General features: G+C 37.9%; 1 protein-coding gene and 1 non-coding gene across 2 annotated transcripts; both read left to right on the top strand.

The window, feature by feature from the left end:
* trnal-cag (transfer RNA leucine (anticodon CAG)) lies at positions 1-83 on the top strand. Its single transcript has one exon. It is a non-coding gene; the product is annotated as a tRNA-Leu (tRNA).
* Positions 84-15,697: 15,614 nt separating this feature from the next.
* Positions 15,698-22,722, top strand: rp1l1b (rp1 like 1b). Its single transcript, XM_028440337.1, has one exon. It carries the CDS (start codon positions 15,698-15,700, stop codon positions 22,346-22,348), a length of 6,651 nt encoding a protein of 2,216 aa, XP_028296138.1. The 3' UTR covers positions 22,349-22,722.
* Positions 22,723-26,104: the final 3,382 nt, after the last annotated feature.

Raw genomic sequence — 26,104 nt, 5'->3', positions numbered from 1 at the left:
GTCAGGATGGCCGAGCGGTCTAAGGCGCTGCGTTCAGGTCGCAGTCTCCCCTGGAGGCGTGGGTTCGAATCCCACTTCTGACAGACGTTTTTTTTGTTTGTTGTTGATCATACTTTTATCACGCAATTGTGTGAATAAAATCGATAAGTAAATTACTTTACAACTAAAACAGAAGAAACTGTTTTAATTACAGCTCTTAAGTTAAATTTGTTTTTCTCACACATCACATTTGTAGGTTTTTGCTTTACTACTATTTAACATTTATTTAGTTCCACAAAAAATGTCTGGATGTAATTTTGTAATCATAACTTTAACTTATGTCTTAAGTTGTTTCATTGTTTACTTTTGTGAGATTAAATTAATTAATCATTTTTTTTTTTCTATTTTGTAAGCATCTGCTTGGCTTCAAAGTTGCAAAAATACCTAATTTAGAGCAAAATAAAAATCAAATTTGAATTTATGGAGTAGGCTAATTATGGGTAATATTTGGAAGCTTTGTATTTAGTACCAGCGGATACAAAAGAACAAAGAAGACAAAGAACATTTATGACACAATTAAGACTGTTTGTCTTGTTTGATTTATTCATAGTAAAAATAACTAACCGTATTTAATAAACCTCTCATAAGTTGGCAGTACTTACTAGTTATTTTTCTGTTTTCTTTGTTATCTTGAACAATTTTGAAATTTGTTTCAAACTTTATAAAGTTTGGGTAATTAGTTACATTTTCAAGATTTAATTGCCTAATCATATTTACCTGTTTAATAATTTTGCATGTTTTTAGTTGGCTATTATAAAGTCCAACAGCACAGCAGATTGCACCCTAATCAGGCGTTATGCGTTAAATAAAGCCCGTGAGGAGGGTGTGCTAAGCCTGAGCATTAATGCACACGTGATAACTTGACATCTGACGAGCTTTGGGATGTCCTGCTGTGACTGTGATCCAAATTCTGCATGTGTGCTAACAATATCAGCATCAAAAGTAAATATTTATTTATTTTTATAAAAAGTAAATATAAAGATTATACAGATGTCAGGTAATTATTCAATTCTGATATGTTACAGTGGGTAATGCCTTCATGGTCAGCCAGCTTCCGTCCCTGCCTGTGAGTAAAACATTAATTTCAAGGATTAATCACTTCTGTCATTTCAGAGACTTCTGGTGATAATTTTATCTGGTGCTGACCTCGAGTGATCTGAACCATGTTTGTTTGACCCAGACGAGGAAAAGGGAGGTTGATTTCTCACACAGAAAAACCTACAGTGAAAACTAACTTGTTCTTGTGTCACTATGCACTGTCACCACTGGGCTGAGGGTCTTATTTCCCAGTCTCCCATGAGTCAGGCCTCACTGCGTTGGCCCACCGTAACTTACCCCTTCAATGACCCATCAAGCTCCTTAAGCCTGATGGCTCACGGAGGCTCACCTAATTACATGCTTGAGTGTGTAGGCTTTGTGGGAGTGGGTGTTTTTCTGACTAAGCACTTCTTTATATTTCTGACATCATAGGGAGGCATTGGCATGTCCTCAGTCTGATAAGAGCAACCCCTCCTTTACTGTGTGGCTTTTCCTTTGACCTTTAAAAGAATGACCTTACTGTAAATCATAATCAGAAAAAAAACCAAGCCTTGCACACTGTGTTATCAACAATTGTACCAAACAGGTGATGGTAAGGCAACTTGATGGTCTGGGTTAACAATTCCATCAAGTTCTTTTTGTCTTCTTTTTGAATAATATGTTAAGGTTTCATTTAGGGCCGGGACAACGCGTCAACATCATCGATGACGTAGATGCAAAAAATAAGTAGACGCAAAAACATTATTGTTTTTTTCTTTCATTTTAGATATGGAAATCAACATGTATAAATAACTTTTAGTCAATTAATGGGGGAGATAATCAAATCGAGTCGAATCGAATCGAACTGGAAAAATGAATCGTTAGATTGATCGATGCATCGAAAAAATAATCGCCAGATTAATTGTTTAAAAAACAATCTTTTATCCTAGCCCTAGTTTCATTTATCTTTTTATCTTATTTAAAAAAATATATGTTAAGGTTTCATTTATTCAGACAACTGTTGTTCTGGAAATTTACCTTGACACTCCCCAGCACTAGCTTGATGAACATTAAAAGTTTCAGTTGACTAACTTCAAAAAGTTCTGTACAAATGTGTTGTTTTGTACATGTTGTTTACCTCCTTTCTGATGGAGGTTATATATTTTTTTATTTCAGTTGAAATAATAAGTCACTGAATAAATAATAATAAATCAGTGAATGACTGAATGTGCCTTTTTTTTTTGGATCTGTGACATATTTCTCGAAGTGTAGGATTCAGCTTATGTGTTTGGATAAGGAAAATAAAATTGTGATAATTGTCACTGTAGAATTGCAATACTTGTAAAATCAGAATCGCAATTGAAATCAAATCAGCTCCCAAGAACAGGGATTAAGATCGAATTGGGACAAAGGGTTATCGTCCCAAGTCTATGACATAGGTATCGTTTTTTTAATGTAGGTTAAGGGCTGTTGTTTGAACCACCAATTTGAAATATGAATATGGCACTTTTTCACTGCTTAACAAATATCTGTCTTTTTTAGAGCTTTTCACTTATGAAACAATTGCTTAGGGACCTGAAAGACATGTCAACTTTACGTATATATTTAAAAATGCTTTAAAATCATATTTTTACCAATCTGAATGCATATTTCATGTATTTTTTTTTTCATTTATTTTATTTGTTGGTGTAATGAAAATGTGATTTGATGTACCTTTTGATGTAATGTTTCTTTATATTTTTAACTGTCTTCATGTACTAGAATTTTGATTTTTCTTTTTTATGGACCCCAGGAAGATTAGCAATGAGGCTAATAATTCATGTTGGGTGTGGGATACATATGTATGTGTATATACGTATATATGCATATGTGTGTATCCATAAAATGAAGAGTACGTCCTTAAGACTGCTCTACTGTAAAGTGCCTTGAGATACCATTGGTTATGATTTGGCGCTATACAAATAAAGATTGATTGATTGATTGATAATGGATCCAATGAACAAATAAACAAGTAAATAAACAAAGAACCTGTTTTTTCCATCAAGGTAAATATAGTGTGACCTAAGATTGGGTTTAGGGGCAGGAGAATGATTATTATTAAAAAATGTACACATTCTATACAAGTTTTGATATATGCTGGAATGTTGTTTAGCGTTCACACGTCTGAGTACCTTGATTAAGTCTAATGTGTCTGTGACAACAGTAGGTAGCTGTGACTCCAGAGTGACATGAAGAGTAAAAGATGGAAAACATGTCCCAAACAAACTATCGCTATGGCTGCAGTGCTTTCTAAAACAGTTTTTAACTCCCTTTATGCAATGCTGAAGTCAAAGTCATGTGTCCAAAGCCTCAGCAGGTCTCAGTCCAATCTCAGAGTGATTAGCAAGGCTTTTCAGTCTATCCTTAGCACACCATAGACGGCATGTGATTAGCAGGTTGGGCTGCCTCTAGAGAGAGACTTTTGGACAAGGCTCTTGTTTCTTAGCTTCCCACATACTTCTCGTCATTCTTTGCGAATTTACCTCAAATTTTGTGGATTTGCGTTTTCTTTTTTTGAATACAGCATGTGTTTTTCATTGACAGGATTATGCCTGGACATCATGTAAGTAGCTGTGTCAATGCTCACCTCTACACATTGTTAGGGTTTGCATCTGCACTGCCTGCACGACAATGATAACCCTAACAGTATGCAAGAGCAACTTGTAAAATAGAATTTTAGGCGTTGTGAGCAATTGATGCAAATTATTTGTATGATTATGATACAGAGGATAACCAACAATTAGCCTTTGAAAGCCAACTGGTCTTTGTGTAGATTGCTCTTGTTTATTGTCCGTACATAAAATTCCGTCATGGCTCCTAGTTGGCCAGCAAAACACCAAAGAGATAATGGATTACTATTATTTGAAGAATATATCCATCCATTTTCTGACCCACTTGCTCCAATTTTCATTTTTGCTGGGTTGAGGAATATAATGATCATTATTTCATCAGCAACCCATTTAAATGCAAAGGCACTTCATGTAATTAGTTGTTTAACAATAGTTTGTCAATGTATTCAATGCAATCCTGCAGAATGAGTTCCAGAGATCCATCTTAAAACCAGTTGCTACATAGTATCATAAAACCTTTTACATCAGGACTTTTCACAAAGTAGGTGTCATTACAGTTTTTCTTTATAAGACAGTTGCTCCCATTTTTTTTAAAGCAATTTTCTTCTTTCGCACAATTAAATTCCTTTCAAACTTGAGATTATGTACAACACAAAAATCCCAAAGTTCTCTGCAGTGTGCAGCAGCTTTCTTCGATATTCATGCTGTTAATAAGTATAGATTCAAGTGAAAAAGGACAGTGTTTAGAGGTATACAGTATATCGGTTTGGTTTTTTTCAAGATGTCCAGTTACAGAGAACATCTGCTTTGCTTGCACATCTAAAAGAACAAAAATAGCTACATTTAATCTTTGTGGGTGTCAGTCAAGCTTAGCCTGTTTTACAAAATTTTTATATTCATATTTCATGGTCTAACTATGTACAGTTGTATTCATGCAGCACTGAATGTTCTTCAAATGTTGTCAAAAAGAGGATGAGTGTGGCTTATTGTGGCCATTTCTGCTGTTTACAGTGCTAATCCTCACAGTTTATTTGTAGAAGAAGCTTGCTGAGAGTATGTTTTTGTCAGCGCAGTGACAGGGACAATCACTGAGGTAATGTCCACTTCAACAGTCAGCACGGCCTTAAGCTAGTTAGTTAAAGTCACCTGAAGGTGTTTTTTTGTGGCTGTATCCTCATAATCCTGTATTACATACTCTTTGCTCTTTATAGCAGCCTGTAGTTAACAATCCCTGACATGTGCTCATCACGTTACATGAGGATATACAGTATGCAATGATCATGACCACTAGTTCTAAATATTAGGAAGAAGTTGACAGGTATTCCCTCTAAAATCTGCAATGCATATATCAAAAAAAGACTCCCAAAGGCACTCATGTATGAAAATGTTCCAGAAAGACAGAGAGCTAAGAGGTCCAAATTTGGTCCTGAGAGTACAGTTTTCCCAAATGTTGGGTACTGAACCTAAAGATCTGATTACCTTTAGTCACCAGTGATAGCCAGCTGATGAGCACGGCTCCAGCCACTGATGTCAACGAATAATAAGTCGCAAAAAGACTTGTATATGGGAAATCACAGTTCTCCATAGTAAACACTATCACAATATGTGACAAGTGTCTGAATGTTTTAGGAGATCAAAGGAAGTAAAGAAAGTCTAGCTTTTACATGGACTGACAAATCTAAAAATATGAAAAAGGCAAGTATCAAATCAAAGGAGTGAAAGACTTCTATTGGTACACAGTCTGAACTATCTTGGACTTCAAATCCAAATTAAAATTGGGAAATCAAGTTTAATCTGGAAAGGGCATTATGGGGTTTACGTTCTGGTATTCGAGATTTTTCTTACAACAAGGTCAATGCTCACGTTAAAAAACAAATTAAAAATGTTAATTTATTTGGGGATTTAAGTTGCATTAAAAAATACCACTAGATCTGATACAGGTGCTTTAAAGACACAAAGGACGATCTTTTTTTTTTTTTCTTGTACAATAAGGCACTTTCTCATCACTTTGTTGCAGGCAGAACTAAGAGCTCACCTGCAAAGCTCAAGTGGAACATGACAATCTGTTTTCATTGGCTGCCAAGGCTGATCTGCTCAGCTGAGAGATCATCCCTGTAAGCACAAGATCAAAAATGTCCTCCAACAGACGTAACTTTCAGTGCTTCAGTGCTATCGGAGGCGAAGCCATCTGCAAGTCGCCTGTGCCCTTCAAGCATCACGAACACCAACTACCACACATCCCCCATCAATGCGTGCCGGCCCATCATGAACATGTGAACAAATGTTGTTTATGTTCTGAACACAGACATGCTCAGACTGAGGAAGTCGTCAGCCCCATGTCACAATTTCATCAGACACACACACCGTATCATCACCACCATCCACATCAGTACGTTGTTTGGGGGCCGAGCAGGCCTGAAGGAGCCCCTTTGGACCATGAACACATTCATCATCACAGGCATAACAGGAGGGTAGTGCTGGTGAAGAACAGCGACCCTTCTTTGAGGAAGACAATCACCCTGCACCGCAGGGGTCTGCGCAGCTTTGGAATGTTCTTAGAGGAAGTGTCCGAGCTCATGCAGTACCACACCAGGAAGCTTTACACTGCAGAAGGCCAAAAGGTGAGCACAGACATCAAGACCTAAGGATCTGTTAACACTCTTTGAATGTATGTTTTCATATCCTCAACCCTCCCCATTTAGTACCGCCGCCAAGGAGGCACCAGTAATATTATCACCGCCGTTTATTTATTGGTTTGTCTGTTAGAAGGTTTACATCAAAAGTACAAAAATGTAACCAAAGATAGACCTTACACCATGGAAGATTGCTTCAAATTTTGCAGGGGATTAGAAAGAATATACTGATACTCGATCACTTTCAAAAATAGATGTTAATTAATATTTGTCATCATTGGCGAAATTGCTACATTTTTTTCATCTGGATCGGATCTGGATTACGCTTTTTGTTGCCATCTTTTGGAAAAAATGGGAATATTTGGTGCTTGATGGAGGTTTGCCCTGTCTGAGTGCTTTTGTTTTTCAAATTAAAAGCCCAAAATTTTGATTTGAATCAAATATATTGATGCAAAAATAATAATCGATGCAGGAATTTAGTGTTAGTAACTGATATTCCAGGATATTCAGTTCGACTGTTTTTATGTAGCGCCAAATACAACAAAGTCACCTCAAAGAACTCACATTGATATTGATTTTAAAATACATGTCAATCTATTATAGAAAATTAAGTCTTGCAAACCTTTTAAATGCATAATAAGTATTTATTTTTAAGACATTTGTTCACACATTTAAATAATCTTTTGTAGTAATAATATTTTAAAGAAGGTCAGTTTAGGTTGATAGTTAATTTGGGTGAACAAATCTCTATTTGTAATTCATTTTATGACATTTTTGTGTTTAATTTCTAAATAATTTAATAGAGACCAATGATACCAACTAAACAATGTTCAGATAATTACCTTAATAGAGTTTTAAAGGTTTTCTTAGTCCTTTGTTTCAAAACATTATTTTGAATGCCTATTTATTGAATTGACAATGAAGCAATCTTCCATAGAAAAATTTTGGTTGAAGGAATTTTGAAATTAGTACAAAAACGTCTCTTACACAACCATAGACAAAGTGTAGCGCTGAAAATCATATGCCGTTGTTTTACGTACAGGTATTGGTATCTTAACATAGTTACATGAGTATAAATAACATCTCCAACAATCACAAATGCTTGTGCATGAATTATGATTTTGTTGTTGTTGGTGTTAGCTATTATGCTTGACTGTCCAAATCACACACTTTAGATGTGTTCAAGTGTGAATGAACTGTTGGGGGGGATGGGATTCTCTTCCAGATGCACTCAGATTGCAAATATCCCTCTAAATCCCATTAATCTTGGTCAGATCAGAGCTATTTTCGAAAGAGGAGAAACAGGTCAGCATTGAAACTCCCTTTCTTTGATACCAGGAATGTCTCAGAAATGCATCTTCTACAGGGGGCAATTAATTATCTTCACCTGGGCTTCGTGTGACCACGGATGAAACCATTCATCTGCCTTTTATCAACTGTGAATCTCAAAGTCTGAACTGCACTGTCATCAAAACTGACTGCACATGAGCAAAATTAAATCAACAGACTTTCAATGTTGCAGACATAACCTCACTGTGTTTATATAGCTGTCACTAGACACCATAGACAAAAAGCTGTAGTAATGGAAGTGAAAATAAAAGAATTGTTTGCCGTTTTATATTTTTTCAAAGGTATTAATACATTAACTGTACTCACTCATTTAAAAAAAAAAAATAATAGTGTGTGTTGCATGTGCTAAATCTAAGTCTCACCCATTGTTATTTTGGTGAACACAACATTAGGAACACATTTGGTGAACACATGATAGGAAGAAGGTAATTGTATCTAATAGGGCTTGGATAAACTATTATTTTTTAAAGGATTAATCTAACGATTACTTTTTCGATGCATCGATCAATCTAACGATTTACATATCTAAAATGAAAAAAAAAACATGAATTCCTTAATAATGCAATATATGTTTAATGCGCTTCAACTCAAAATTCCATGATAAAGTTCAGTATAATATATACATATATAATATAAAAGTACAAAATAATGCTTTCAGAGTCAGAGGTAACATTCAATAAGAAATAAAAAGGCAGTGGGAGCCGGCAGCCTGTCATGGTGTCCTTCCTGAACCAACAGAATTTAAGATTTATGTTGAACACACATTGGCTTAGTTTATTGAAAAAAGTGCATCTTTTAATTCTTCATTCACATGAAAATAACAAAAACTTAAAGTAATACACTCTGCTACTCACATTTTTCGTAAACATATTGCTAATACAGAAAGTGCTTTTCCAACAAAAAATAAGAGAGAAAAATTGGAAAATTAACAAATAAATATGGGGTTTTATAAAGTAAATTTTTAGTTAAAAATTGTAATTATAATAATGATGTAAATGATCTTGATTAGAACATGAACTGAAAATACATGGGTCAGTCTTGGTCCCACACTTGGGAAGATGACACGAAATGATAAAAACTATAGAAATAAATCTATTGAGGAGCCACTAAATACTGTTTTAATCCACTTATTTACAAAATCAGATTCTTTAAAATGTGTGTTATCACTCATTCATTCCATCATTATGATCTATATTAAAGTTTGGGAACCACTGGTGTAGAGCAACTTCTCACCCTGACTCAGGAAAAGAGCAAAACTTTTTTTTGTTCAGATTTGAATGGTGAGAGCCATTTGATGTTATACACTTGGTTGTAAGGAGAATGTGGTTTTTTTTTTAACGCTTGCCTCGGTGCGTGGGTGCGTGTGCTGCTACTGCCACTGATGTCATGGCGGGTGTTTACTCCTTGTCCCGTTGCGTCACGCGCTGCTGTCCGGTCACACCAGGGATAAAGGACGAGGGTTACGGGGAACAGCTACCTTTGACAAACGAGTGCGTACCTTGCACTTTTGAAACTCGGAGGAGCCATTCACGTTAGTTATTCTCCGGCGCCGCCTTCTTTGTTTTAGTCAGACAACGCATCGGTGCACACATTTTGCATTGACGTATTTTTTGCATTGACAACGCGTTGTCCCGGCCCTAATATCGAAGTGTTCTATTATTATTTTTTTTAGTAAATCCTAATAACTGCTAAAGAGAAAGTGTTGAGGAAGAAGCTTTGCACATTATGCTGGGGTCCACAAATGAAATAGTAATAGTTACCATTTCTAGCGGCGGTCTAAGCAAATTAATTACATTTTTCACATTTACATTTTCTTTAATTAAAAACAGTTGTTAGCATGTTTTCAATTATTCAGCTTATTGTTCTAAAAATCACCACCCCTTAACCCTGCAGTGGACTGTAGCATTTTATCAGACATTTTTGGGGATAGGGTTTGTATTGTATTGTTGTTCCAATTAAATGTTGCTTTTATAAAACAACTAAATAATGGCATGGTGAAAGAAAGACTGCAACAGCAACCAATGGCATGTAATGGTGCACTGTTGGTATAAAGATGACTGAGCTGACCAAACAAAAATGTTGTCGGCTAACTCACAATTCACTTGATAGTGTGGTGATACACAAATCTTTTATACTATGGTAAAAAAAGGTACAAACAAAAATGTATGACTTCCGTTTTAGTGGCAGGTGACCTAAATGTTTAGGATGTTTGTGTCTATTTTGGAAACTTTCTCTTCTGTGACGCTTTTTCTTGGTGTGTTTCAGATTGACAGCATTCACAGTCTTCTACAGGGTCCTGGCATTCTGATCTGTGTGGGACGTGAGCCCTCTCATCCTTTGGTTGTGGAGAACTTTCGCAAAAGATCTCATGACAAACTTCCCCACCTGAGTGCAAAGTCACATCCAAGCGGCTGCACTGAACGACAAGAGAGTAAGAAATCCTCTTATTTTCGAAACCATCTCATATTTCTATGTATATCTCACATATACACTGTTTTTATTTATATTTTAATTTGGTTGTGAGGTGATTTTACAGGGACTGTAATAACTAATTGGGTTTTAAATTTTTTGACGAGGTGGGCTAATTGTGGTTTTTATCTTCTTTTGGTTTGGCTGAATCCCAACCAAGAACTGGCAAAGAAGAACGTCACCCGTCCAGATCTGGATTTTGTCAACGAGGCTCCAAGGCAATCTGTGTCCTCTGACAAGTCAGAACCTGATGGGACTGAGTCTTCCGATCACGTGGACTCCTACCCACAAATAAGAGAGGATGATATTGAGAAACTGGTTCGGCTGAATGAAGATGGCAGTCTTTCTATGGAGATGAAAGTGAGCTTCAAACTTCAAAATGACGAAACCATTCATTGGTCTACACAAGTAAGAAAGACCCCAGGGAAACCACCTGAGTGCTCCCAAAGACACCAAAATGCCTATTTTGCAAAAGTTAGTGATAAAAGTAGTTCAGGAACAGATTTTAGTGAGCAAAAGAATCACCAAAGAAAAAGAGAAGACAAATGCAGGAGAAAGAAACCTGGAGTACATGGTAACTGTTGCTGCATTCAGTCCTCTAACTCAAGCACCTCCTCACGTACAATGGTTTCAAGAAAGACTGTAGTTGAGAGGCAAAGTGTGTCTGGATCAAGTGAAACCACAGAGCAGGTTGTGGAGAAAGAGATCTGTGTAAAGGAGACAATTGAGGCAGAAGAAACTGTTGAGTACTGCACCATCAGAGGTGGGACCTGTTGTCCAAAATACAATGAGCAGTCTTCTACAATAGACAACTGTGAGTGTGCAGGTCCAAGGCTTCCATCTTCTCAGGATAAAGTTGAAATTGAAGAAACCACTGAAAGTGTAATGAGGGATGAAGAATTTTCATGTAGCCGTACAGAAAATGCATCAAATGCTTCAGACCAGCTTAGCAAGCCAAAATCCCTGCACAATTTTAATCCTAATGAAGTAAATGGAGCTGAAACAAGCACCCAAACTAAAGAAGAATCTGAAGACAAAAGTGAGATACGAAGAGCTCAATCAAGTGCCAAGTCCATCAAATCCTGCATTTCAAAACAAACTGAAGCAATTCAGTCACCTGAGCTCAAAGCAGAAGAAAGAAAATTAAAGAGTGCCACACCAGTTTGTTCAGTTGCCTCAACAAAATCTGACTTTGATATCTCAGAGGAAGCTGGTAAAGAAATGCAAACATGTGAAGTAGAAGAAGAAACAGAAGAAAGTAGTAAATCGGCAGCTGAGTCAAATGGGTCCTCTGGAAAGTATGAAGCTGAGGATGATAGTGAAGCCAAGAGATCAGTGACATCCATGTCTTCACATTCTAAAGCCTCTCTAAAATCAGAGGGTTCAGCGGTGTTGTCACCTGTAGGTGAAAAACACACTGCAGTGGAAACTGAACTGAGGCCAACTGGAGCAAGGGCACAAAGTGCATTGTCTGAGAGATCGCAAAGTTCAGCAAGATCAAAAAAGTCAAAATCTTCTGCCACCCCATCTGAAGGAAATTTAGACTATTATACAGAGGGAACCATGAATTACCCTTGTGATAAATCCATCAATTCAATTGTGTCTGAAAAATCAATTGATGTGTCTGAAGTATCAGATGTTTTAATTGAGGAAAATCAAGTAGAGAACAAGGAAGGTGAAAGGAGTCAGAGTTCTCTGTCAGCATTTTCAATCCAGTCAGCCGCCTCCAAAAAGTCAAAACACGGTTCAGAAAGGACAATGGATGAAACTGAAATTGAGGATGTAGTTGAATCAATAGAGTTAGAAGGTGATGCTGTGTCCATAAAGTCAAATTCATCTGCAAGACCCAGCAAGGCAGGTTTAAGCGATGTGGAGAAAAATGAAGGGAGACCACAAAGCACAATATCAGTTAAGTCAGAAAAGTCAACTACCTCTGGAAAATCTCACAAATCTAAGTTATCGGAAATCCCAAACAGAGACAGTGGAGAGAATCAGGAAGAAGGGAGTCAAGAACAAAATGAAGAAAGAGCATGCAGTGCCACATCAGGAAAAACAACTGATTCTAAGGTATCTGTGAGATCCAAAAAGTCAAAAACCTTGAAAGACACAAATGAGGAAACATGTGTCAATGAAACTGCAGCAAAAGCAGAAAGTGAGAGAGTTTCAAGTTCCCTCTCACTTAAATCAGTAAAGTCCAATATGTCACTCAAATCAACAAAGTCAAATAAATCGTCAAAATCTGTAAAATCCAAAACCAGTGACATTCCACATGAAGAATTGGCTGTAAATGAAGGAAGAGCCCATAGCAAAATGTCCACTACATCTGGTAAATCTTCTAAATCAAATGCTTCAGCTGCAATGTTGAAATCAAGAAATTCTCCTCATGAAAAGATTGCTGTCGAGGGAAATACTGATGAAAGATCAGTGAGCCCAATGTCATTGCAGTCAGACATTTCTACACTATCAAAAAGGTCTAAAGGTTCTGCTCAAGTGTGTGAGATGGGAACAGATGTAGATAATTTGGAGAATGTTCAATCACATGTTAGTGAATCATCTGGAGACAGAGCACTGAGTGCTATGTCAGCTAAGTCAGGAAAATCAACAGCCTCGACAAGATCTTTCAAATCAAACTGTGCTGAAGTTCAGTCTACTGACATTCCCAACAAAGCAGAAGATGAAGTGCGCGAGAGAGCACACAGTGAAACATCTGAAAAATCTACAAAATCGGCAAAATGTCTCTGTGAAGAATCAGGTGGTGAAGCAGTAGAAATAGCAGAAAACTCGGATTTATTCGCAGAATCTAAAGTTTCTGAAGTTGGTTCAGAAGATACCCCAGGGGAAAGAAGTGTCGAGGTAGAAACTCTAGAGAGACCAGTAAGCTCTACATCAGTTCACTCGTTGAAATCTACTAACTCTGCAAGATCAAGTAAATCAAAATGTTCTACTCATAATGGCACTGGAGGATGTTTGGAGATGTCAAATGAAGAAAACAAAAATCAAAGTGAGGAGCGAGCATCAAGTAGGACATCAGCAAAATCGGTTCAGTCAAATGCTTCAGAAATCTCTGTTATGTCCGCAGGCAGAACACTGAGTGCTTTGTCAACAAAATCAGCAAGATCCCAGGCTTCTACAAAATCGATCATATCAAGCATTTCTGATGTTCAGTCTACTGAAATGTTTTGTGCTGAGGAAGCAGGTGAAGATGAGACTCACAAAAGAGCAAATAGTGCAGCATCGGCTAAAACCACAAACTCAACTGCAACTGCCAAGTCTTCTAACTCAGCAACACTACATGATGGAGGAGAGGACAAAGCAGAGTGTGAAGACAACAGAGCTCCTAGCAATCTCTCAGGAAAATCCTCCAGGTCGAACACTACTAATGTTTCTTCAGCATCTAAAAAATACAAAGTCAAAGAAATTACCTCAGAAAACAGTTTGGACAATCTAGAGGACACCCCTGTTGAGTTAGAGAATGAAGAACGGGCAATAAGCTCCTTGTCAGCCCAATCTGGCAAATCAGGTATCTCGGCAAGGTCGAGTAAATCAAAATGTTCTACAAATGTTACTGCCGAAGAAAACTGTAGGATCTCTGATGAAGATAATGACAAAGGGGAAAGTGGGGAATGTGCCTGGAGCTGCATATCAGTTAAATCAGTTCAGTCAGCTGTCTCAGAAATCTCTCTTAAGTCTTCAAAGAGAGCATCAAGTGCTCTCTCAATGAAATCAGGAAAATCACACATTTCTTCATTATCTGTCAAGTCCAGTGTTCATGGCTCAGATGCAGGCTTTTTTGATGGAGGAGGTGAAGATGAAACACAACCTAGATCAAAAAGTACAATGTCAGCCAAAACGACTAAATCATCAATTTCTACTAAATCTTCCAAAGTACGAAACATTCAACATGAAGAATCTGATCAGGATGAAGTTGAAAACATACCTCCAAGCAATGTATCAGTCAAATCTGAAAAGTCAACTGTTTCGGCCTTGTCAAAGAAATCCAAAGTTACTTATACATGCAGTGAACCCACAGATGAAAAAATGAATGAAGATGAACTCATTGAAAGCAGATCAGTGAGTTCAATGTCTGTCTCTTCAATTAGATCAAATGCTTCCATTGGATCAACGAGGTCAAAACTCTCAGATGATGTACCTGAACCAGACAACTCTACAGCATCTCTGAAATCAAACACAGTTGGAAAGCATCCCGAGGATGAAAATTCTGCTGAGCAAAACAATCAAGGAAGAGCAGAGAGTTTAGTGTCAGCAAAGTCCAGTATTTCTGCTAAATCAATTTCATGCAAATCTGGTGTGTCAGATACATTTCAGAAATCGAAGGATTCAGACATTATTGAAAATGCTGATGCAGAGATCAAAGGGAGAATTAGTGCAATGTCATCTCAGACATTGAAGTCTAATATTTCCACAAAATCCACAAAATCTAAAAGTTCAAAGATATCAACTGCTCAAAGGACAGAAAGCCACAGTGAAAACGATGCCCAAAGTGAGGAAAGAGCTGCTAGTGTCAAGTCAGTCAAATCAGTCCGATCTTCTGTCTCTGACAGATCATTTAGGACACAAGCATCAGGTGTTACCATTGAAGATGCCGGTGAGCACGAGAATGCTTCAGAAAGATCCCCATCTGCATTGTCAGTGAAATCAGCAAAATCAGTAACGGGTGGAAACAGAACAGCTAGCTCAATGTCCAACAAATCTGCAAAGTCAAATGCCTCAATGATGTCTCAGGCGTCAAAAGGTACACTCACATCAGCAGAAAGAATAGAAGAAATTTTAGAGAGTGAGAAAAGTTGCAAATCACACAATGCTGAAAATGATAAACGAGCTCCAAGTGTAACATCCTTAACAAGATCAAGTATCTTCGGGACATCTGAAAAGGTTTCTCAGGCTATTGATGGCAATCCCGATAATGGAAATGCTGAAGAAGAAATGAAGGACAGGTCACCAAGCAATATGTCAATCGTTTCTGTATCGTCAAAGAATACAACATCATGTGAAGTTCTTTCAGAAGGGAACTGTGATCAAGAAGAAAACAGATGCAGATCACCAAGTAACTTATCAAGTAAATCGGCGAAATCTGTCAAATCAACACAGTTGAGCATTATAGGAAAATCTAGCTTGACACAAGCATCTCATACTGCTGTGGAAGAACATCATGTAGAGCGTGCACAAAGTAATAAATCTTCCAAGTCAGCAAAATCAGGAAAATCCAATGCTACAGAAGGATCAAAGAAATCCAAAAATTATACTATTGCCAATGATCAGAACACGTACAATGAGGCGAGGTCATTGTCTGCAACATCATTGAAGACAAATGCATCATCAGTGTCTTCAAAATCAAAAGTTTCTCAAAGTTTCAAAAAATCTGAAAAGGCTGGGTCTTCCAAAGAAAAAGATTCTGAAAAGGAACAAACAGAACAATCAAATGTTTCTGAAAATATCTCTGATGAAAAGATGAAAGATGATGAAGAACCTGATGAGAGAGCCATTAGTGTTATTTCAACAAAATCAAACCAATCAATGGTTGCTGAGCTCTCTTGTAAAGAAAGTGTTGATGTTTCAAAAATGGAACATGACGATGATGGAGCATCAAGACCCATCTCAGCTGAATCAAAGAAGTCAGCAAGATTAAAAAAAATTATTCTCTATGATGTCCCAGATGATGAAAAAACTGAGGAGAAAGCACTTACATCCATGTCAACAAAAGCAGGCCCTTCTGACGTATTAAGCAAGTCTGAAGTTCCGGCTGTGACAATCGAGGCAAGCGAAGATGGAGCCCCTAAAGCCATGTCGTCACGGTCAAAAGGTTCTGCACGCTCCAATAAGTCAACAAAGTCAGCAAAAAGTGAAGGCAAGAGTCAAATTTCTTTAAGTGTGAAGTCCCATCTTTCGGTCAATTCTAAGAAATCAAAAGTAACTAGAAATGTGAACAGTGGAGAAACAGAAAACAATGAGCAGTTAAAGTTGCCAGCAGCCAGTGACAATTTTCCCAATAGGAACAAGGAGTGTGAGGCTAGCACAGCAGATCAAGGCATGTTGAGTTTGCCACAAGATGCAACTGATAAATGTAGTAATCACTCTAAAAACGATGAGTCACGAGGGAGTGGCACAGAAGACACAGCAGCAGAGGCCATTGCCAGACCAAAGTCCGCAACTACCTCTGCAACATCAAGGAGTGAACAAAAACAAAAAAGAAACACACGACATGTAATTAGTCACACAGCATCAAAGGAAAGTGATCTTTCACAAACTCTGTCTAGTTCAGATATTGTCAAAGAGGTTTGTGAGACTATGGCACAGGAAAAACCTAAATCCAACATGTCTAGAGGGACAAAAGGGAGTGCTACTGACTATGAAAGTGACAAAAGCAGCAGACTTTTTCAGAAAACCAATGATGATGATGACGTTGAGCTTGTTCCATCAAGATTGCCAAACGCATCTCCCACGGAAGTTGTCAATGAATGGCTAAAAAACTTACCTGCAGATGGCGATAACTACGATTTGGAAGAGTTAAATGGAAACTATGATGCACAAAAAAGTTCCAGCCCAACAGAAGAAATAAATAGAGTGGACAATGGTGAAAACAATGTTCACTCTACAAATGTTATTTCAAATGACACGAATGAGGATAATGGGATGAACTCTGTACCTGACGATGACTGCCAAAAGCACAAAGATGTATCAAACAAAGATGAAAATGATGAAAACAAAATGTTTAATTCCTCTATACAAGTAATGAAAGTACTCCTGAATCCAAAGCTCGACAGATGCAAAAGTTTACCAGAGATATCACCAGTGTATGGACGTAAGCTGAGCACCTCTGCGAAAGGTCTTTTAGATTGTCTTGTGAAGTTGCAGTTAATTGATCATGATCCAAAAAATGCTAATGACAAGAACCAAAGATACCAAGAGCTGATGAACATTCTCCAATCTCTTTGGCTTTGTGATCCCGTACAAAATGAACATGGGATAAAGAGGGATTGCCATCATTCGGTTGATGATGACTACAATCACACATCATCCTCAGGTGTGGATGTCCACAGTGGTTCCACAGGCTCTGGGAAAAGTAGTGATGGGATAAAGATGAGTAATGATGTGTATCAACCTCACAGTAGTGCGAATACATTGCAAGTTTTACAAAATATTTGTGAAACAGAAGCAGATGACGAAAAACTCAAGGAAGATGACCTAGCAGCGGATGACACACTCGGAGGTGATGATAGTCCAGAAACATCGACTTCTCCCAATGAGAATTCAGAAAAGGACAGCGATGGACAAAAGATCCAAAACGAAGTTGAGTCTGAAGCAGTAGACAAAACTATAACACAGAATTCGGATCCCCTATGGGTGTTAACGCTGTTAACCAAAATAGAACGGAAGTTTATGAAACATTACATCAATGCTATGATGGAATTCAAGAACCACGCAAACTTAAGAGATGAGGAGCAGCTTGACATGCTGATAAATGAACTAAAAACTAAGGTTCACAAAAATATTCAAACCAGTATTGAGAGAGAATTGAGGAAAATCCAAATCACTGCCGGGCTACCGAGACCTCCTAAAGAAGCCATGTTCTGTGCTCCGACAACCCAAGCAGAAGAACGAAGACGAAGAAGACTGAAGCTCATGCTCCAACATTCAAGGAATTCACAAGCAGAGAAGAGCTCTGATTCTGCAACAGGGACGTCTTTCAGTGATTCACGAAGTGACAACAATGACGATCCCTGTGTATGTAAATCGTGCACGAAGACAGAAATTACTGATAGGTTGCTTAGTTTAGCAGATTTGATGAATACACCAGCTATCACTGACTCTGGACTTACTCAGACTATTGATTGTACGACTCATTCAGAAAACAATCACCAATTAAAGGCAGCAGAAACATTTGTAGAAAAGGTTATTGATAAAGCTGTAAATGAAGTAAAAAGTAATGAAATGCAGCAAAATGCTGAAGAAGGGATATATGATCAAGATCAGGGTCTGGAAGCAGAGTTGGAAAATGCTGAAGAAGAAAAAGAAGATGCAGGACTGTCTGAACAGGCTGTTAATGAAAATCCACTTGAAGATCTAGCAGCTTCAACACAGGAATACACTCAGGAAAAAGCTGGTCTCAGTGATGAAGCAAGTGATGTGAAAGAAGAAACTTCTGAGTTCACTAAATCTGAGGATGAAAGTGCAAATGATAAGAGCCCTGTGGGAATGTCAATGGAGCATCAATCAGACAAAGAAGACACTGTAGAAGAAAATACAGATGATGAGAGAGAACATGCAACCGTCAGTGTTAGTGATGATAATAACACATATGGTTTAGAGATCACCTATAGTGAAAATGAAGCCAAAGAAGACAATTATGCTGTTGAGGAATCACCAAGTCAACCTGAACATCATGATGAGACTGTTGTCATAAAAGATGATGAGATGCCATGTGAGCATGAGTCTGAAGGAAAAGCTGAAGAACAGCCTGAAAATGAGGAGAAAGATGAGGTTGAGCTGGATTATCATACAACAGCAGTATCTGCTACTGGTGCAGATGGCTCAGATGACAACATGCCAATATCTGATCATTCAGCAAATGGAGTGACAGAAGATAATCTAACAGACGATGAAAGGGCGATGTCTGAAGATGAGTCCCCACATCAAACTCTAGCTGTAGATATACTTGCATCTCTGAAAACCATGAGCGAGAGTGACTCAGAATGTGAAACTGTAGAAAAAATCACAGACATTACAGAACAAAAGACTATAGAAGAGTCTGCAGATCAAACAGCCACAGGTGATGAATCAGCTGAAGAAGCGGATGAAGGAGAAACGGATGAATTTGAGAATGTTGAGGATGAGATTGCTGGGGCAGAGTTACCAGAAGATAAATCAGATCACGACAAAGATGTCAAAGTGACAAGATTTGATGATGAGCAGACTGATGCTGAGGAATTATTGGCCACCACATGTGAGGAGGAAACATCAGATGAAAGCACACAAAATACAACAGAGGTTGAATCATGCAACAATGATACTGCAGTTTCCACAAATGAGGGAAAACATGCTGAGGAGCTTGAATCAAACAAAGGCACTGAAAAAGAGGGGACAGTTGATGAAGATGAGACTGATGAAGCAAGAAACGCAGAGGAGACTGATGATGCAGATGAAACTTCAGAAGAAAGCGAGAGTTCTGCCATAAAAGATGAGTTTGAAAGCATAGATGAAGATGAAGTTGAGGAAACCAAAGAAGCAGTCACTGATAAAGATGAAAATGTGGAAGAAGAAAACATCAGAAAATGTGAAAAAACTCCTGCCATTAGTGTTGATGAGTCTGAAAGTGAAAACCATGACACATCAGAAGCTGATGAAGAGGAAACATTCAAAGATCAGACATATGAGGATGAAATGATTGTCAAGGAAAACACGGATCTAATTGATGAAGTTGCTGAGGATGACGATGAGTCTGTCAGAAAAAAGACAATGGATGATGAAGATGAGGCTGATTCCACCAGTGACAGTGAAGAAGACTGTGATGATACAGCAGGTGCAATGGATGCTACTACAAATGAAGAAGAAACTCCAGAGAACCATGCAATGGATAATGACATGACAAGTACAATAGCAGAAGAATCATCTGAAGATGAACTTACTGTAGAAAAGCTTCCTACAAGTACAAGTGAAGACAAACCTGAAGAAGCTACTGAAATGAAAACAGAAGCAAAAACTAGTGGGCAGGAATCTGATGAGGCTGAGGGCGAGTGTGTGGCTGACTATAAAAAACAGACCGCTGCTGTAGATAATGAAAGTGAAGAAGAAGAAGCAAGAGTTAACAGTGAAGTGGAAGACACATCTGCTATAACTGAACAAGAATTTGACAAAAACGCAGTTCTAGAAAGCAACAGTGCAAATGGTTCTGATTCAGAAAGTAACACTGCTGGAGAAAACGAGGCTACTGTCTCAAGTGAAGATGAAATCCAAGAAGAAACCAATGATGATCCCTCAGCAGTGGAGGAAAATGTAACAGAGGATCCATCAGTAGAACATACTGAGTCTGAGTCAGACGAGAAGAAAACATCAAGCGAACAAACTCTCAATAAAGCCCCAGATGAAGACGAAAGTTCACTTAAAGATGAAGATGAAACAGCCAAGGATACTTGTGAAGCCACAGATGATGAAGAGCAGGGCGATTCATCAAATGAAAATGAAGAGGAATCGGACACAGATGCAGTTGTGGAAACCACCAGTGCAAATGAGTGTAATTCAGAAGATGACAATGAAGAAGAAAGTGAGGTTTCTGCTACAAGTGTAGATAATACACAGGAAAAATCACATTGTCAAAGTGTCTCAGTGGAAGATGAAAGTGTTGCTGAAGATCCTCCTGTCGAAACAACAAAGTCTGAATCAGATGAAAGTTTTTGTGACGCCACAGAGGATGAAGAGGAGAAAGTAACAACGGTTAATGAACAGGAATCAGACAAAAATGCAGAGTTGGAAGCTGCATCTGCAAACGAGTCCAATGTAGAAGATGAAACTGAAGAAGAGAAAGAGATTTTTGACTCAAAAAAAAATGAAACAAAAGAGGAAGCTGTTGGTGAAGGGACTTTGGATGATGAGGAGGACACTGAGGAACCCAGTGATGGTGAGCAGTCTTCATCAAATGAGATGGAAACAATGGGCAAACAAGCTGAGGATGGAGAACATGAGGAATCAGAAAAAGATGTTAATGAAGAAATTGAGAATGAAGAAGAGGTTGAAACAAGCGATCATGATATGGATGGGCCACCAGAAGCCAAGTCTGGTGATGAGTCAGAAGAAAGTGAAATAGCTCAAGAAGATGATGACGGAGAGAAAGAAGTTGATCTCTTAAGTAACGATGAAGAAAATGAAGCTTGTGAGCCCACAGTGGTTCAAGAGGGAAAGACAACCACGAGAGGAGCATCTGATGAATCTGACAAAGAACAATCTTTGGAAGAATTTGACCAAGCTGCACAAACCAATGGTGAAGACGTTTTAGAGAACTCTGAAGAGAGAGCAGAGGCGTCGACGGAAAGGGAGGATTCAGATGAAGAGAATATCAGCGTGGCTTGTGACGAATCAAATAATAAGGAAGAATCAACAAGTGGAGAAGAATCTCATAGCGAGGCTGAATCGTTAAGAGAGGAAAGCTCTAAAGTTGTGCCAGTAAATAACTCAGAAGAAAGTGACGGAGAGGAGCAGGATGACACCATTGCTCAAGAAGATGCTTCTGATGTTACAAATGATCATGAGCATTCAAAGGTCCGATCTGATGATGAGAATTTGGATGAAGAAACTGCAGGGGAGTCTACAGATGAACATGGGGGGTCGGATGAAGAGGTTGATGAGACTGAGACATCGGAAAGAAATGCTGGAAGCAGCGCCACCGAGGATTGTGAAGAGCAAGGAAACGCCGAACAATCAAACAAGGAAGAGAAAGAATGTGAAACAGATGGAGAAGATCCTGAAAACCCAGAGTCAGATGAAGAGGAAAGTGGAATGGTGTCTGAATCACCTTGTCAGGAATGCAGTGGAACATCAGCTGGAGAGACAGAAGAAAACGAAACAGCAGAAGAGTCGACAGAGCCGGAGATGTTGAAGAGTGCAGTGATTCCATTTAAAGAATCGAGTCCCGATGATGAAGATGAGGAAGAAGAAGGCGAAGAAGTGGCAGAAAGTGCTCTCAGTGATGAAGAAAACGAAACGCCTGGCGAGCAGGAACACACTAATGATGAAACAGAAGATGCTGATGAGGTGATGGAGCTGAAACCAGAAAACACTGAGGATGACAATGTAGAGAAATTGTCCAACAAACATCCAGAAGTTGTGATTGTTGAAGATAACAGTGTGCAGACTGGAGAAGAGGGAGAAGATGACGGTGAAGCTTCTGAACATGACGAAACTCAGACACCCAACGATGATTGGAGTGAAAATGAAGGCGATTCAGCCGACGGAGAAGATGAAGGTGAGGAAGACTCAGATGAAGCTGAGGAGGAAACTGACTGTGGACAGAAAACTATGGTCCGCTGCACCACGGTCAGTCAGGAAGTCTCAAAGAGAGAAACTAGCAAAGCTACACTGATACCTGTTGATGTCATTGCTAAAGCCAGGATGGAATCTGAAGATGGTACTTATGCTGATGTTGAAGATTCAGAAACTGAAATAAGCAATGAAGACATCACCACGTTGGAACCAAAGACTTTAAAAAAGAGTTCCCGTTAATCTGACTAAAACTTTGTTGGAGATATAGTGGACCAAGGTGGACTAGTAAAGTGGAAATATACATCACAAAATCTATTTTCCTTGGTTCTAAGGAAAGTGATTTTTAGGAATTTGATCATCAACATATATTAATACTGAATATACTGTAAATACACTATTCTAATGAAATGCTGTGAGCACGATTTGAGAAAAATGTCCTAAAAACTTGAACTTATACAACACTGTACACGTGTTGGAATAGCTTTAACACTATGCTAAAATAACTTTTATTTTGAAATACTGAGCCTTAGTCCAACCAGGAAACAGCAATGAGTTGTGCTTTGCTAAAATGTTATGCCATCTGTGTAATTTCTGCAAAATGTGAAACAAGCTAAAGGGGCTGCTGGTTTACTAAGTAAAGGCTACGTGTTAGCATTTCCTATAGGATTAACAAGGTGTCTGAATATATTTGTTTTCTTTTTTTGAGAAATTCACAACACTACATATAATCACCTTGAATTTCAAACAATATTGTACTATGTTTAGTGTTAGGTCTGATTTGTATGTTTCAGATTTATTAGCTCAATTAAATTTGGACGTAAAAAAAAAGAAAACACATATGAATCTGTATCATTGAATATATTATGCTCCTATTGTTTGGTTTAGACCATTCAACTGTATTTAACCTGCATTGTGCACATCCCTCTGTACTACAGTGTATTCCTTTTGCTGAATGTATTGCACAAATAATAAATGCACTTTAAAATGTATCTTTGTTGTTGAATACATACAAATCACAGATGATAAATATGAAAAAGTACACATTGTTTTATTAATTCATTAATATTTGTTTTTATTATGGCTGCCTGACCAATTTACGCTGTAACTTATTTAAAAAACTATTAACATAATCAAGCATGACATTTTCAGTCTGCAAGCCAGGAAAGAGCTGTAAGTTTTAATTATGAGACACTGTTACCTTCTCTTGAGCTTAATTAGTGCCTCAGCTGTGCTGTATTAGACTGATTGGCTCCAGACTCCACCCACTTTACTTTAAATACCAGGTCTATCTGCATATTGTCTTTGTTTGTCCTCATATCTATTACAGATTGATCATAGAAATGATGTAGACATAGTCTTCCTGAATCAAAATTGTATAGTATTATACTTAATATTCAACATCTGGAACAGTTTGTATCATATATCCAGAATATCACACCGTAACAGAAAATAAAGTTTGTTGGCCTAATGTATTTCTCTTTTAATCCTAATCAGCCTATATAATGAATATATAGCACGGCGCTCATTTTTGTTCATGAGTCTGTTCGTTTTTTTCAGTGTCATTAGACACAAGGGTTGATGGATGTGACTCCGTGTTTGCAGTCTTCTGTGGTAATGTGACATACGTAATTGGTGTCACTGTGATTGACTGCTTAACACCAGAAAGAGTCACACCAGTCCCCTCAAACCTCCTTATTCAACCAAGGAGAAAGGGCCTCAAAGGCTTCGCCTACTGCAGGGACGGGCAACTTTTAGCACCAAAATGTGATTCTCTCATACGAGGGCCACATTATCAACATCCCTGTCAGTATTTATGTGGAATAATGACCACTCTGAGCATTAAAACAGAAAATAACAAAGGTTTTGTGTCAATTTGTGTATTTCTGTGTTCATTTTGTTTGAGTTGGTGGTTGTTTTGTGTGTCTTTGGAGTCCTTTTGAGTGTTTTTATTCTTGTTTTGTATATTTTTCAGTTATTTTGAAGTAATTTTCATTATTTAAGTTGTATTTTGTGTATTCTTGTTGTCATTTTGTATATATTACTGTAGGTTTTTATGTTTTTTATAGTCATGTCGTGTATTTTTGTAGTAATTTTGTGAGTGTGCTTTGGGAGTTGCACAAAATTAGCTTGATAAAGTCTACATGATATTCTGTCAACTTGCTTGGATTTTTTCTGCCCTCTAGTGGCCATAATGCCTGATTCCTACACAATTCTCAAGAAACCTGGCAAACCTAGCAAGACAAAGCTTCCCCAAATGATAATTTCGTGCACTTGTACTCATAGAAAGAGTGGGTTAAGATAATATTAGATGTATGCAATATCATTATGGCCATAAACTATTGGCTAAACTGTTGTAAACAGGCAATGGTCCCATCTTTTAAAAAGATAATATGAAATAAGCATTTAAACCCCCAAAATGGTACAAACACATTGGTTGGTTTCACAGACAAATTGAGTAACTTTAATTATCTTGATATATGTGTTTTCAAATTGTGGACGGGAGTCTAAAAAAACATTCTAGCTTTACTCAAACAGGTTACTGGTGTCCTACCCAGGCCTTTGCTACTCATCTTGACCTTGACACCATCATATTCCACCAAGCAATTTATCTCCTCTCATCCTTATAACACACCTTGTGATTACTTCCTAAGACAATATCTAAAATTTAAAAGCAAAACACGTTTTTTCCCATTTTGAGGAAGCACCTGCTTACTGGCACACAGTAATTTCCACAATAAACACTGGGAGAGTGAGGAACGTCACCGGGAGCACAATAATAAGGGGGTTTCCCACTAATATGTTTACCTCAGAGAAACTCACGCCCTGGCACAGCTGTAAAACTTTGCTTCCCACTATGACTAAAGTCATTCCTAAAGCACGTGTCTTTAGAATGAGTGCAACAAGGGCACATTTTACTAAAGGAAGCTTCAGTCCTGTAATGGAATAAAAGAGACATTGAGGAGGTTACATAATCAAAATCACTACTGTTCAGTGCCACAACTGCTATTATCCTTGAAATATTAATATTAATAAAATTTACAATTCCAACAAGTTAATTTAGTCTTCATTTATTCAGACAACTTTTTCAGAAAATTTAAACTTTTCCTTTGATCTCAAGACATGTTTCGACTGCCAACTGTCACTCTTCCTCAGAGGCATCTACTGATCGCTTTGATGTGTCCTTACATTTCCTGAAGAGTTGTCTGAATGAATAAAACCTTAACATATTAATAATATTTATATCAATATTAACAATAATAATGATAATAGTAAAAATAATAATACCGGGGATCTCAATTGTTCCTTGTTTACTGAAGCTCTTCAGTCATTCTATGTGTGACAGAGAATAGAGAAGGTTCCCACACAGACAGGAAGTTGGAGGCCCCCTGTGATGTGGGGGGGGGGGATCAAAAATGAGGAAGGTGTGTGTTGTTTTGCTTTCTTGACATATTTTTAGTTTAACACCTCACATTAACCCTGATATGCTCACGTAAGACGAGCTATCGTTAGTCGTTTGTAGTGCAAAAATATTGGAAGCTGAGAGCAACTTTTGCAGAGGTTCTAAGCTGGTGGGTTAAGACCCAAAAAAGGACACAGGTGTTGTTTCAGTGGATTGCATTGCATTAACAAAAAAAAAAAAAAAAAGACTAAAATAAAATCCTGCACTTTAATTATTATAGATGATTATACTCGTTATATTTTTTACAAATTGAGACATAAATTTGGTACTTGTGTTTTCTTCAGAGACTTAAACTATTAAAATATCCTGCCTTGTGCAGATCTACAATTTAGTCTCTGGTGTCTTAGAACTGCAAGCAGTTATGAAAGGGGGCCAAGCCTTCCCACGCGACTCGGCCCCCAGGTTTTGCAGAGCCCATGGAAGTTCCTCACGTAGGATGACGGCTTGTGGCGAGCGTCATTACACAGGCCAACGTGCCATTTGTTGTGAACAGATGGATATGAAGTTTTGGGAGATGTGATTTAAATTGTGAAAGA

The sequence above is a fragment of the Gouania willdenowi genome, chromosome 24, assembly GCF_900634775.1.
Source record: "Gouania willdenowi chromosome 24, fGouWil2.1, whole genome shotgun sequence".
Classification (NCBI taxonomy): domain Eukaryota; kingdom Metazoa; phylum Chordata; class Actinopteri; order Blenniiformes; family Gobiesocidae; genus Gouania; species Gouania willdenowi.
The sequence above is the reverse complement of the archived record's forward strand: the minus strand, read 5'-3'. Positions and strand labels throughout refer to the sequence as shown.